Source organism: Galeopterus variegatus, unplaced genomic scaffold, assembly GCF_000696425.1.
Source record: "Galeopterus variegatus unplaced genomic scaffold, G_variegatus-3.0.2 Scaffold3369, whole genome shotgun sequence".
NCBI lineage: Eukaryota > Metazoa > Chordata > Mammalia > Dermoptera > Cynocephalidae > Galeopterus > Galeopterus variegatus.
Genome location: NW_007729480.1, coordinates 84,531 through 100,166, shown reverse-complemented (window position 1 = coordinate 100,166; position 15,636 = coordinate 84,531). Strand labels below are relative to the sequence as shown.

The 15,636-nt window shown below is 40.1% G+C and overlaps 1 protein-coding gene across 1 annotated transcript in view; it reads right to left on the bottom strand.

Moving 5' to 3' along the window:
- The window catches only part of ARHGEF26 (Rho guanine nucleotide exchange factor (GEF) 26), a 126,268-nt gene that overhangs the window by 46,322 nt on the left and 64,310 nt on the right, over positions 1-15,636 (bottom strand). The window contains exons 7-10 of the mRNA XM_008584772.1: positions 12,194-12,346; positions 9,020-9,149; positions 5,991-6,065; positions 4,483-4,572 (exon numbers count right to left, since the gene is read on the bottom strand). Of these exons, the coding sequence (XP_008582994.1) occupies positions 4,483-4,572; positions 5,991-6,065; positions 9,020-9,149; positions 12,194-12,346 (448 nt within the window). The remainder of the gene's footprint in view (positions 1-4,482; positions 4,573-5,990; positions 6,066-9,019; positions 9,150-12,193; positions 12,347-15,636) is intronic.

Below are 15,636 nucleotides of genomic sequence, written 5' to 3'. Positions count from 1 at the left end.
TCTGGTTACCATCACTGGCCTGTCCTCTTGATAGCCACACTTCCTGAATGAAAAGTCTAACTGCTTAAATTGTGGCAAATTCTGTTCCCTTTTCAACACGCCACCATGCCTGTGACACTATTCCGAGAGCACGTGAATATTGACTCCTTGCTTACTATGAATCAGGTCTGTTCCAAGTCCTTTACAGCTCTTGAATAATTTAATCTCCACAGTAGCTCCATGAGTGAAAGTATTATTATCAGGCTTATTTTACAGTTCAGAAAACCAAGACACGAGAAGTTAAGTAATGCCCAAGGTCTTCCAGCTACTACTGGAACTTAGGTGGGGCTACTACTGGAACTTAGGTGGCCAGCTGCAGACTCCATGCTCTTAATTTATACTTGTTTCCTAAGTGCCAACACAGGGACACTTTCCACCCCTCTCATATCACTGCTGTTTCACACATGACACCTGTCCAAAGACTTACAAATTTAAAAATGAAAAATTTGTGTGTGTAAGCATGCGTGCATGCACAAACACACACACACATACAAACTTCATTTCCCTTCAAATTAGAAGAAGATTGGCATTCTTATACTGTCATTATTAAGAATGTGGACTCTGGAGTCAGATGAAGATTTGAATCCAGACTTCACTATGTCTTGGTGTATAATCTTGGGCAAATTATTTCATCTCTTTAGCTCAGATTCTAATAAAACAGGGATAATAACAGAATACTTCATGAGGTTCTTGTAAGAATTAAATGAGACTATGTGAAAATGGCACATAGTAAATACTCAATACTCATAGTAGTAATATGAGTCATACCATAAACCAAATATGGCCAAAACAGAACTCATTACCTTCCCCCAAATTCCTTCCTCCTCCTGGATTCCCCGTCTGGTGGACGGTGTGGCTCTCCATCAGGTCAGCCAGGCTAGACCCTGGGGCTCCACCACCACTGCCCTGCTCCTGGCATCCCCTGCATGTTTCTCCAGCTCTGCTGCTGGCCTCCTAACAGGTTTTCAGCCTTGCTCGTATGACCCCTGCCCTCCACCCCCCAACTCATCCTCCACACAGCTGCCACAATAAGGGTTCTAAAAAATAAATTCAATTTGGGGTGGGAGTGGGAAGGGTTCTTTAAAAACAGCAAGTACTATGAAAAAGTATGAAGTGAAAAGTCTCCTCCCCACCCTGTTCCTCATCTACCCAGTTCCCACCCACTGACCACTGCCCCCCACTGTAATGACTGTTATTAGTTTTTTCTGTAACTTTCCAGAGGTTTCTTATGCATAAGCAAATTTTACATATTGAGTGGTATCATATATTTGAGGGTACTATAATCTATTTAATAAATTCTTTCTCAAATATTTAGGTTATTTCCAATGTTTCTCTATTACAAACAACATATGAATTATATGAATAACTGTGTGTGTATAATTTTACACGCTCATGTTTATATCTGCAGGATAAATTCTTAGAAGTGAAATTTCTGGGTTGTAGTAACTTGCGTTTGTAATTTTGATAGTTATTGCCAAATTGCCCACCATTGTGATTGTAACAATCTTTCCCACCAGCAACACACAGAAGTGCCTTTCCATACAATCTCACTGACAAAACGTGTTATCAAACTTCTGGATTACTTATAAATCTAAGAGGTGAAATTCATTATCTTAATCCAATTGACAATTTTCTTCTGAGTGAAGTAAAGCATGTTTTCAAAGGTTTAACAGTCATGTGTATTTACTCATCTGGCAGCAGTTTTCTAATCTGCAATTTTCTTGTGGATTTTCTTTTTTTTATCTTTTTCCTATCACTTTGCTTTTATATATTGGAGATATTTGCCATTTGTCCACATGTGAGTTGCAACTATTTTTTTTTCCAATTTTCTATTTGCTCCTTCACTTTTTAAAATGGTCTTCATTTTTCCCCTCTATAGAGAATTTTTAAAAATGCTTTTATATATTGGAGATATTTGCCATTTGTCCACATGTGAGTTGCAACTATTTTTTTTTTTCCAATTTTCTATTTGCTCCTTCACTTTTTAAAATGGTCTTCATTTTTCCCCTCTATAGAGAATTTTAAAAATTTTTCATATAGATGAAATTACCACTTTTTTCCTTTTGACGATTCCTGGATTTGGAATAAGGTGGAACAGACTTTCCCACATTGCTGAAGTCATCCTTACTAAACGTGCATCTGATCGTGTCACTTCCCTGGCTCATAACTTTTCACTGGCACCCAAATGACCTGACTCAGCTCCTCCTCTCGGCACACAGGGCCGTCCACGTGAGCTTCTGCTTCCCACCCCATTTCTGCCCTGAAACTCTTGCACCCCAAGTCCACCCACACTAAACAATTACAATTCCTGGGCTACGGCAGCTGCTCTTTATTCCTGGAAGACCCTTCCCAACTCACCTTTCAAGATTCAGCTCAAACATGTGTAGTGTGAAGAAGACTCGCCTGATGTTCCCAGCTCCCCACCCCTCCATCCCTCACTCTTAGAGCTGCCCACCCCCTCCCATTTCCAGAGTTCTCAATGGTCTTCCATCTGTGGTAACAGCTATAGACTCTGTTGACTCTTTAATCTCAACAGTCTTCTACCAGACTGTGAGCTCCCTAAGGGCAGGGTTATGTTTTTGTTTTCCATCTGCCTTCCACAAAGAACATGCACAGTAAATTTTTTGTAAGGATGCATGTGCTTGAACAAGTCACTTAACCTCTTTGAACCTCTATTTTCTCATCTTTAAAAAGAATTGAATAAAAATGTCCATTGTTATCCATAGTGTTAAGAGGTCCTAGATTTTTTAAGTATCTCTAATTAGTACTAATTTGTATTTCTAAATGGTCTGAATTAGGTGCTGCACTGTAAATTTATATTTAGAATATTTTCCCTTAGGCTTGCAAATATGTTAATCATTGAACCAAAAGAAAACAAACAATCCAAAACTCATGAAATCAACTGATATTAATCAATTAATCACTTAATTTTAAGGACCCTTGGGGCAAGCAATTTTCAATTACAAATCAATTTGGGGTTCTAGAGAGAGAGAGCTTCTTAAAGAAATCTTAAACCAACTGATATTCAGTGAAGAATAAAAAGAAAAATGGTCAGGGATTTATCACCTTTAAAAAGGAAAACGGTTAGGAATTTTTTTAAATCTTTAAAGAGGAGGGGGTAAATAACTTCTGTTGTCAGATATATTTTCTAAAATATTTAGAAACAAATTAAAGAGAAGGACAAGATTCTTTTTGAGATTTGGAAGAAAAATGGGTTTTGAAATTGCTGTCAATTTCTGTATGAGGACATTACAACTATTTGAAGTATGCGCTGTTTTTAGCAAGTTCCCCTCATCTCCTGTTTTATGGGTCCTGTTTCTGCATCCAAACCATTACAGTCAGGGCATTACAGTAGAAAAGTTTACAATGACCTGCAAGTCAGGATGCCTGGACCCTTGTCCTGATTTTATCACCACTAGCTGAGTGACTCTGTTGCAATTATTCTCTGAGTTCCATTTTCTTCATTTAAAATATGAAAGGGTGTCACTGTACTACATAAGTGGTCCTCAAACTATATGAAATGGCAGAGAATCTGCTCTCTGCAGAACACCATGGAATGCTGATCATTATAATTCCACTGCATAAAGGGCCGGCCCGTGGCTCACTCGGGAGAGTGCGGTGCTCATAATTCCACTGCATAAATTAGGGACACTTTTACTAGGCAAAAATATGACCAGTCATTTTAAATGGCTTCATTAAATGTACGTATTGTAGAACAAAGTAGAATCATAATCGTGAGCACTCACATCCATTAAGAACTCAGCTGTGAGCCAACAAAGGACCAGCCATGACCTAGATTTGCCATTAACTGTCATTTTCTTCTTCTTTGTTCATCCTGTCATCTGCTCAGGAACAGTATCAGACAAGCAGTAATAGGCAGCACATATTTAGAAAAGTGTTATGGGAGAAAAACAAACTTGAAAAGAACTGTCTATTAATGATTTGTTTAGCAAACGGGAAAAGGAGTGTCATTCAATTTAGAACACTCTGGTCCAGCTTATGGACAGAACTGTTTTGCAGGACATTTTGAGAATACTGAAGAAATCTCCTTTCGGTTCTAAAATTCCATTATTTTAACTACCCTTTCCTCCAAGTTTGGTATCTTTCTAGAAAAAAATAATGTGCTTCTTAGATAATACCTAACTTCACGGCCTGGAAAAAGATCACTTTGTCTGGTACAAGCAAGAGCAGAATCTCCCCAAGCATCTGCTGCTCCCTCTGCCAGCCTCTCCCTTATCAATGTATGGTTCCTCTCTGAAAAGCAAGCTCCTTTCCACCCCACCATCCTCAACCACGCTGCTACGCTCAGCCACCCTAAGTGAATCATTGTGCCGCATGTGCATGTACTGAAACAACATACTGTACCCCACCAATAGGCACAAGTACGTGTTAAAACATTTTGAATAAAATAATTTTTTTTAAAAAAAGCAAGAGCAGTTATACCTTAATTTTAAATTCCAGCTGGGAGTTAATCGTGTACATCATCTCGGTCCTTTCCATCTTCCGGGCTCCTTCATTGCACAGTCGAACCAACTGCAAACACAGAGTAAGAAAGAGGATTAAAGGTCAGGAAGAGAAACGTCACTTCCAAATGCACATCTCTCCAGGGAAATAACGAGCATTTGGGAAGCCCAGAGACTGCTTTTCCAGTAGTTAAAGAACTCAGTTTCACACAGTTGCGACGTTGCACCCAGTTAGAAGTAGTACGACTAGGATGTGAAGACAGAGGGGAAAAAGGTCCTGAAAATTTCCAGGGAAATTTTCACATTCTCTGTGCCTCATCCTCCTCCACTCTCACCACACCACGTCCTCCCCCCACACTCTGCTGTGTTCCATGAACCATGCCTGGTTCATCGCACACACCAGGTCTCTGTCTATCCTGCCCCTTGACCTCACCTTTACCCATGGCAACCCCACCCAACCTCAGGGCTCCAGACTAGACTTCCCAGATGACGATGATGTCTCTTCTTGGATGTCCCACTGCCATCTCAAACTTAGCAGGCCAAACCTGAGCACTACCTTCACCCCACCTTGCCCCCAGCTCCACATCCTCCATCTCAGTGACTATCCCCAGCATCACCCTCAGTGACACCTTTACTCAAGTCAAAAACCTGGCCCTCACCACTCACACCTCCCCATGTGCTTTGCCCTCCACGTGCAATCACAGAGCCTCCTCAGTGCTGCTGTCCTGCTGTGCGCTCCCCACCTGCCCTGACCCCGGAACTGGCCTCATAACTAGTCCCACGCACACTGCCATCTCCCTAACACAGGAGTTCACAGCTTCCACGTCACCTCAGGATAAGATCCCCAATTCCTAACATGTAATAAGGCCCCACACGACTGGTTCCCCAGGACTCTCTCTCAGACTGGGTTCTAGTCAACTGAAAAACACGCCAGTTCTTCAAATTCACCAACACTGTCTTGCCTCTGGGTCTCTCCACATACCTGAGACACTCTCTTTCTCACAAGGAAAGGCTTAAAGGTGTCAGCTTAAACGTCACTCTGTGCTTCCCTAGCACGTCACTCACCATCCTTTACTGTAATTCTATTTCATGTCTGCCTTCCTCGTTACAATGCACAGTCCATGAGCGTGGTAACTACATCTGTCTTATTCATCACCGTATTTTCTGGGGCTGGCATCGTGTTTGGCACAGTAGCTGATACTCAGTAAATAGCCACTGAATGAGAGAATTAATAAATAGCTATTCAGACACCAAAAGAAAATGAGATAGCCACAGGCCCTTAAGGCAAAACTGTCTGAAACAGTAAAAATATCAGTTTTATTTGAGTACAGCAAACACTATTTTGTTTTTCAACTATCCAAAGAATGCTGTGCAAATCGCCATATCTTCCAGTTTTCAGCATCAAACCAAGCCACACTTTTTCCCAAGGTATGCGCATGGTTTGCTGTCTGATGGGCTCCTCAACAATTACCTTGTGTACTTAGTTACCTTGCTCACTTCCTTTAGGGCCCTTTTGCAGATTTCGTACTTTGGAGAGTCCTTAGGTGTCTTTTGACAGATGGTCTATAAAGAAGCAAAAGCGAAAAAATCAATTATATTTTTTTATTAAGTAAAATAAAACCAGTGTCCACCTACATCCCCTTACTCATAGCAAATTGAATGATGCTGAACACAATATTATGGATGAGTTTGAGAATGATTTTAAAATCTAGGATATAAAAAACTAAGAAATAATCTTTCAATACACAGGATCCAGTTAAATTCAGGGAATAGATAAAATAAGAGGACAGATTTCAGTAGTGGGTAAGCCTGGTTTCAAATCCCACGTGCCCTTTACTAGTTATGTGACCTTGCTCAAGTCACTGACCCTGTCTTTACAAGCCTCAGTTTCCTCATCTGTAAAATTGGGTAATGCCAGCTATGTCACAAGATTGTTGCAAGGGTTAAATGATAATTTATGTAAAGTCCTTTATGAGTGACTGGCATACTGTAGGCCCGCAATAAATATGTGTCACTTTAATTATCACTTTATCACCATTACTGGTCAAAGTAAGTATATATTTAGATGATACAACGTGAATAAAAAGATCAGGGAAACAAAGGCTGCTGGGGTTTCTCTTAATATATTTACACCCAGAAATTTAATTTGTGATATTAAAATTGAGTTCAAAGAGGGTCAATTCAAGGTAAATTGAATTACATAAAACTTTTGAAACTATACACATTCAAAGCCCAGGGAACCATTTTAATTGTCAGAAATGTTCACAGCAATGAACAAGTTTAACTAAATTTCCAAATGAAGTAAAATAGAAAAAAAACAATACTTTAAGTACATTTAGGTTCTACCTAGGTGGCCAAAGTCTCACATATGGGAAACAGATTAGTGCAATAGGCATCAAGCAGAACAGTTGGCAACTAACAAGCCACTGGTACAAAAAATGTAGATGAGAACCAGGCCTACAAATGTGAAAGTCAGGCGTCAGGATTGTTATACGTGATATGTGAGAAGCACAGGGGGCTCCATCTGCGGGTTTATGTTCATGGATCTCAAACTTTTTTTGACTATGACCCACAGTAAGAAATACATTTATTCTACAACCAGTACGTACACACACACACACAAATGACTTCAACAAGGCTTTTAATGAAACAGTATTCAATTACGTTATGAGCCATGTATGTATCAGGTATTGCATATTTATTCTGTTTTATTTTTTAAAAACACTGCTCATAATTCAAATATCAATTCCATGACCCGCTAATGAGTATAAAAGCATTATGGGAAATGCTAGTTTCTGTCTCTAAGAGCAGACGTCCTTGGTTGGAATCCATACACTAAAATTTTATGTAAAATTTTGTGCACATATGAATTTTCTAGGAAGAAAGGTGACACCTTTACTCAGAATCTTAAAGGGGTCTGTGACCCCAAAAACATTCAGAGCCCATTGGGAAATCATGGCATAAACCTCCAACATTGTACAACATGGAATGTAACATTTTGGGAGCCCCATTCTATTGAAGCAACTTTCTCAAAGTTAAACAGAGAGAGGACATAAAAAGCTAGAATATCACAGCACATAGAGCACCTAAGGAAACGTGGCTAAAATATAGTTTCAGAAAAAGAAGAATCCTGAAAATTCAAAAGTCTAACATTGAGAAAAATATTACATATAGAAAGCACCCATTTTTTTGTTAAAAAAATAGTAATGTTTGAAATCATATTTCCTCGTATAGATAAAAGTTTCCTATTTTTCTAAAAGTCTTAAAAGTAACATGAAATAGACCTTTAAAGCCGAAGTTTGGGTTTGATGGTCCAGTTACACTCTATCCTTAGACATGATAAATAATGATCTCAAAAAAAAAAAAAAAAATCAGAGAACTAGCTACAGTTTCCCAATATGTATGCAGGAGAAGTTTCTAAATTACGGGTGATGGATGGGGAAGGGCGTAAAGGCTGTAAACTGAGGTGAACTTGGAGAGCAGCAAGGTGCTCTGAGTTCTGAAATGACAGAGTCTCCTCAAAACGGCAGCAGAGTCAACACAGGGACCATGATCGTGTGCTTTTTACATATTTCAATTTTTCCATGTTCTTTCAGAATATCTCTTAGAATTTGCAATGGAGTATAGAAAATGGAATTTACTTTGTAACTCAATCATAATTTTTACTATATTTTAATCCTGTCTTTTGATTTGTAAAAATCAAATATGCAAACACTGACATTATGTCAACACAATAATCCAATTTTAAAGTAGGATTGTAACAAAATATTCTAATTAGATAGAAGAGACACTGTATGGCCTGCTAGCTGGGGGGACCCATGGGGGACCACCCATTTCTATCCTCGACGCCCCACTCTGGCTGCTGCAGCTCAGTGTGCAGGCCCTCGCTCCTGCCTTGCTGCATTCCCCAGGCCCCTCACACCGGGCAATCTCAGGTGGCTTCCCCAGCTACGTTCTGCTCGTATGCAAAGTCATGCACCTGCTTTCTTCATGATGCTGCCCTGCGTGACAGGGATGCTGGCCACTGCTCCCCCGCTTCCCTCAACGCACACTAGGGGCAAGCTTATGCCTTGTAGTGCTGAAGACACTCTCATTCCTGTGTGAAAGGGAACACCAGGGCAACTTGGCATGTTACAGACCAGAGGGATCTTAGTGATCAACCTGTGGAAACCAAGGCCCAAAGAGGTTAAGTGACTTGCTCAAGGTTACTCAGCCAGAATGCAACCCAGGCCTTCTTAACTTAAAGAAGCCAATATTCTTCCCATTTCAAAAAATGTTGAATCAGTGTTTAATACAATCTAATTTCTTCAGAATGACCAAACAAGCCTAAATGAAACATAATTTCAAGAGATATCAGACACAGGTGAGACTTTCCAACCAAACAGCACCTTCTCACTTAATTGGGAAATAGTATGGAAGGGATATGCATCAATTTAAATGTAATAAGAATAATTTTCTCAATCAGATTTATAGCAACACAGCTATCCACAGAGGACAAAGCAATCGTTGTGTCTTACATCCATCAGCAGGGGAAGGCGGGTCACCCTCTGCATGGGGAGAATGAGAAAAGAGATCATGGGTAAGTTCCTGCAGTCTTCATGGGACTCGATCCTTGACAACACTTCCTTAAAGGATGGATTGGTGGCTCTGAGGGAATACAAATAAAGCAAAAAGAAATTTCACAACGGTTCCTCCTCAAGTTAAGATGCAAGTAAAAATGTATTACAAAACACTGTGATAACTTCATACATTATCAATGGCTTTTAAACATGTGGAAACAATATAAACATAATTACATAGGCAAATACAGACGGCTTATCTGCCTTTTATACTCGAAGCTGATTGTAAGATGTGAGTTTCAAATGGCAATATTAGCAATAACAAAAAATGTATGAGCTAGAAATTTATAGAGGTGAAAATTGAACAAACAAAGAGGTCATGGTATCACAATGGTGAACATATTGATTATAAACTAGAATGCAGACTAGATCTTATATCTGATCATCTATAAACACACTCCATTAATAAGATAACGAATGCATTTTAAGCGACTCCTCTAGCCCTAGGCAATGGCCTAAGAAATGGCAGTGAGACCGGCGGTCTTATTAGGAGGCTTCTGACCTTTTTCAAGGGTCCTCTTTCTGAGACAGAAAACCTTTTGACCACATCAGCCAGAATATTTCCCCTCCTCTCCCACTGACGTAAGAACAGTGACAATACTGCCACAACATTTTTATGGAACTTAGCAAGATACTCCAACATGTGGAACCACCCATGTAAGTTTTAAAAAAGTCCAGGTGGGGATTCCAATAAGAGAATGGAGCTCAGAAAGGTCCCTAACTTGCCACATAATACAGACTTAGTGATTGGTAAACTCAAACCGAGGTCTTGCGACCCTCGTTCTGATGCTCTTATCCCGCCTCTCTCTCTCACCTCACTTCACCTGCTGAGGAGCTCTGCAGAGTTCTATTGCTACTTTCCATGGGGAGGAGGGCAGGGGTGGCATTGAATACTGTGCTCCTATGGTCCAGGAACAAAGCAGCCAGGAAGCAGGACAGTGGCAAGAGCAATCATTTTTTTGAAAAATGTGTTTCACAAATTAGATGATTTGATTCAAGGCTGCTAAAAAAAAAAAAATCAGGAAATACCCAGAATAGCAAATTAAAAGAAATTACGCAGAAATGCTTTATTTTCATTTTCTCAAATTGAGAAGTTTTGTTTCCTTTCCTTGACAGTTTTGAGAAGATTTTCAGGAGGTTAAAAACAAAAATCACTCTAAACTTGTTGTATATTTAAATCACTCAGGACCCAGGTCCTCTCCCCAACCTACCCCCAAGGTTCTGATTAAATAATCTAGATGGACTCTGAGTATTGTTTGTTACTAGTTTACAAAGATTCCCAGGCAGGCCGAAGTTGAAAGTCACTCCTCTAATCTTAAATTCGCATCAACTACAACAAAGCCCCTGAAAACACAATTACTAATTTCCATGTGAAAGCTCACAAGACAGTATCATTACACTAATTTAGACAAAACCTTGATTTTTAAAAGTCACATAATGTATAGCAGTCCTATTCACGTTTTCTAAACCCTGCAGAAAAAAAGTGAAACCCGAATCTAGCTCTCATTCAAGGCTTTTGTTTTCTAACATGAACTGGCATTCTCTAACAGTTACAGAGCCACCCCTGTCCCTATATCAGCAGCTCCCAGCAGGGTGAGGGGTTAGGAGAAACGTGAGTGTGATTTGCCGCCCGGGGGACTTTCTGCAATGTCTGGAGTCATTTCTGGCACTGTTGTGTAGAGACCAAGGATCCTGCAAGGTATAGGACACCCCCACAACAAAGACTTACCCAGTCCAAAATGCCGACAGTACAGACAAACCCTGCTTTATACTAAAAAAATCTCACTTGTGGCTAGCAGCTGTGGGTTTTCCGCCCTGCTCATAGGAGAATTTCATGAGGATGCTGGGGGAACAGGCGGCATAATCAGCCCTTCTCACCAACTTGGGGGACTTTGACTCTTTCTCCAAGCAGCCATAAGGTAATCATCACCAACCCCAACCCCTTCATAGGCATCTCCACATTGCACAGAAGCTGGCCAGAGCGCCATGCTGGGGTCATAAATGCCACAACTCACAGAAGGGAGTGAGGATGATAATCACCTGTAAGCCCCCAAACTGGGTTCACGGCAATGTACAACTACACCTGTAACACAAACAGCTACTGGGATAAACGGGACCCCTAAAAATAAAACAACACAGACGTTACTGGCAATCACTGACTCTTTTAAGATGGCATATACAAAGGCACTTCACAGAGTTGGTGGAAAAATACAGTTAAGAGACATTATGAATCTTTCCATGAACTTTGTGAAGTACCCTCATATATCACATCAAAACTCTCAGTAACCTAAAAAGGATAAAAAGAAAAGGTGTGAAGGGAACTTTAATGTTTGACTCTTCTTTGTTGCATAATTAAAATCTTCAAGAACATTGTTTTCCTGTTGCTTTCCTTCAGACTTTCCCTCCTGTCCTCAGCCCTAACTACCCGAGGGGCCAGGGGCCGGGGGGAATCAGCAATTCCTATAAACAACTTATTTGTTACAATTGTCAACTGAACAAAGGGAGAGATTAGAATGGCAGAAAAAACCCTCAATCCTAGCTTCTAGCTCCACCTACTCAAGAACCAGCTCTGNCTACCCGAGGGGCCAGGGGCCGGGGGGAATCAGCAATTCCTATAAACAACTTATTTGTTACAGTTGTCAATTGAACAAAGGGAGATTAGAATGGCAGAGAAAACCCTCAATCCTAGCTTCTAGCTCCACCTACTCAAGAACCAGCTCCCGGCCTCAGGCAAACCACTTAACTGCTAGTTAATGGCTTAGAAAACTAGGGGTTTGGAGTGATGATCAGCCCTGGGTCTTGTAGCAATTAACAAAACAAAACAAAACAAACACTGAGTAAGACAACAACAAACTATAATTCTGTAAGTGCCTTGGAGAGAAAATCTTCCACAGACTAGATTTTTCTACTCAACCTCACCCTAAAAGTAATCCTCTTAAACATTTCTCCCCTGGGAAACAGTCCTGATAGGAGGCATTTCTAAGTATAATTTGAGATCAATTAATTGCAATCAATGTGGCCTAATTAAAACTAGGTTAGACTATTAAAACCATAGCATTCAACATCGCTTACAACAATTTTTGTAGTGTTCGTTGTTGGTAGACTTCATTTGTGCAGTATTTCACGTACGGGTCAAATGTGGATGCTGTGTGCTTTTCCACAATGTCACTTATATCATCTATGAAGATATTATTCTGATGTCTTGCTTCCAACTCTGTAAAGAATCTGAAAAACACAAAGAATAGCATTTACACTTCTTTCATATATTTTAATAGACAACAGACTATCCTCACGTAATGCTATTTTACAGGGTTTGAAAATATTACTGGTACACAGTACCAACTCAAAAAGATCCCCCCAAAAATGAAACTATGAAAATTCTGCCTAAATTTAAGTCTATCATGTTAATACCTTATTGCTTCAAGTGTTTGGCTTAAAACACTGATAATCCTGGGCATCTTTCTGCCTTCAGGTACATTTTAGAATATACAGATTTAACTGTTTTTCAAGAATTCCCTAGATATGGGGGAGGGAGTTGGTGCGTGTATATTTTATTGTACTGAAAAACACATGAGCAAAACACCTAAATAAATGCTTTAAAAAACAAGTCTGAAATAAACCTAATTCTGTGTCCTTTCTCTCAAAATAAAAACAAACACATTATTTTAAATCTATTAATAGGCATGGGATTTAAATCATGTCATCATAATTTATTTAGACTGCAATTTACGGTTACCAGATTTAGTGTATAGATAAATAGCAATTCAGGGTCACCAGATTTAGTGAACTACGCATCATATCATCATATATATTAATATATATCACATCATCATCACATATAATTGTACACCACACGTACAGCCATTGTTTACTCACTCATCTGTGGATGGACACGGGTACTTCCATCTTTTGGATACTATGAACAATGCACTACGAACATTAGCATGCAAGAGTCTGTTTGAGTCTCTGTTTTCAAATCTTTGGGGTATATTCCTAGGGATGGAATTCTAACCACACTGACTCCGTGCCAATAATAGCATATATATCGAGAAACGATGGCATAATACCACGAACCAATACAGAAGAAGCTGAGTTCTGTACTAAGGAGAGGTTATTCACTAAGTAAACGTTGAGTAAGAAATGACCCTCCCCCCTCCCTCTCCCGACACTCACAGTTGAGTGGCCACTGGGAGGCATGGAGCCTGTTACAATACAGGATTTGTAGAAGTGGTGTGCTATAATGAGAAATATTTATTCCTCATCCCTGGTTCTTGGAACACAGCTTCTAACATCCTTGGAATCTCCAGCATGATAACAGTGTCTTTCCCATGCTGATGAGATGATTGGTGGCTCGGGACCCTTAGATAGCTTCAGGAGGGGCTGGTCACCAGGAAGACCAAACCATGATTACAGGGTGGGAACTTTCAGCCCCAACTCCCCACCTCCAGCGAGGGAAGAGGGGCTGTAGGTTAAGTTCAGTCACCAAGGGCCAATGATTTAATCAATCATGCCTACATAATGAAACCTCCATAAAACCCCTAACAATGGGGCTTGGAGAGTGTTGGTGAGTACACTGAGAAGCGGGCCCAGAGAGCAAGCTCTCCTGCACCTGCTCCACACCTTGTCCTACACAAGGGCATAGAATTAAAAGATAATACAAATAAATAAATAAAATAGAATTATATTTTATATATAATATATATAAAATCTACATATCTATATCATCTATAAAATAGACAATTCAAATAAATAAGAATTAAAAGATAATACAAATCTTTTGGTTAACTTTTTGAAGCACCCTCCTACATCTCTTACATTAGCTGTTCCTGAGTTGCACCCTTCATAATAAAGGAGTAATAGTAAGTAAGGCACCTTCCTGAGCTCTGTGACCTGTTCTAGCAATCATCAAGCCCGAAAGGGGGACAGACTGTGGGAACCCCCTGACTTTGCAGCCAAGTAGGATCGAAGTGTGGGAGACCTGGGGACCCAATACCTGCAACCGGTATCTGAAGTGAGGCAGTCTTGTGGGACTGAGCCCTTAAGCCTGTGGAGTCTGATGCTAACTCTAGGCTAGTTATTGTCAGGACTAAACTGAATTGTAGGACACTCAGTTGGTGTCTGGAGAGGTCGAGAACAGTTTGGTGTGAGAAAAAAACCCACACATTTTCTTTCAGAAGCATGGTGAGTAAAAACAGCTCAAGCAGCCTAGAATGAAAACTCCAGAGGGCAGAGTGACTAACTGCATGGTAAACACAGGTGAGGAAACATGTTAGCAGGGTCACCAGAGGGTCATCAGTGATGAGGATGACATCACAGGAGCAGAGGGCTGTGGGCGGAGGAAGCAACACAGGCCACAGGCAAGACCTCGTCTGGGAAACCGTGGGAGGTTCAGTGAGGCTGAGGTGTAGACTACAGCAGGAACAGAATGAAGGAAAAGCAGGCCAGAGCTAGACTGCGAAGGCTGTCCTGGATGCTGGGAGGCTTAATCTGCGGACAATGAGAAACCACTGCGGTGTTGAAGCCAAGAAATTAGACAGAGAAAACTGGGACAGAGGAGGGGTAGATTACAAGTGAGGAGAGACAGACAGCAAGCAGCCACTCAGGCAGCTACACAGTGCCTGACGATGAAGCCTGACAGTGCGGAATCAAAAAGAGTAACAACCTGGAGGTGAAATTAACAGGCTCAAGAAACTCATTAGATGGGGAGTCAAGGAGAATGCTGGGACTTCAGGACAAGGTTTCTACCTGGGAACAAGGCGGGTCATTAACCATTAATGAAGACTGGGATTTAGAAGGAGAAAGGAGAAACAGAGGAAGCAGTTTAATTTTCCCCTGGAGATGTCAAATGGACAGCCGAAAATACACACCTGTGAGAATTCAGAGGCGCTGGAATTCTAGGTAGTACATAGTCAGGACTAGTTCATTGTTAGCTGGTTTTCACATCAAGGCAAAATATTTGTCATTTAACTCCAATTGTTTTCTAACACAATTTTTAAAAAAATGTTCAAAGAAAATTGAAAGAAGAAACCATTCATAAGGTCATTAACATGTAATTCTAGGAAATAAATATCTTGAGGCAAATATCTTTTACAGTTTCTTGTCTTTAGCTAGCTGTTAACGCTCTGAAGGAATGCAACTATGTAACCAAAAACAACAGTAACTTGGCTTTTTCCAACGAAAAGGAGAACTTCATTTATCACTGTAAAAGGTATGCCAAAGTACAAAATTGAAAACAAGCTACTAATGAAATATCTGTTTATGCTACTTACTTTAATATAATATAAACCAAGCTGCCCATCTTTTATTTTGACATTGGCATAATTAAGACATAACTTAAAGTTTTCTATGTTAAATGATCTACTGGTTATTTTGGCAAATTTGCATACTTTACTGACTGAGCTGAGCTACAAAAAGACCAAGAAACTATTACTGAAGAATGAGGAATTATATCAGGAACCAGGAATGCTAGTGATTCAAATCAAATCTGAAGCAAAAGTAAAACCATTCTGGTTCCC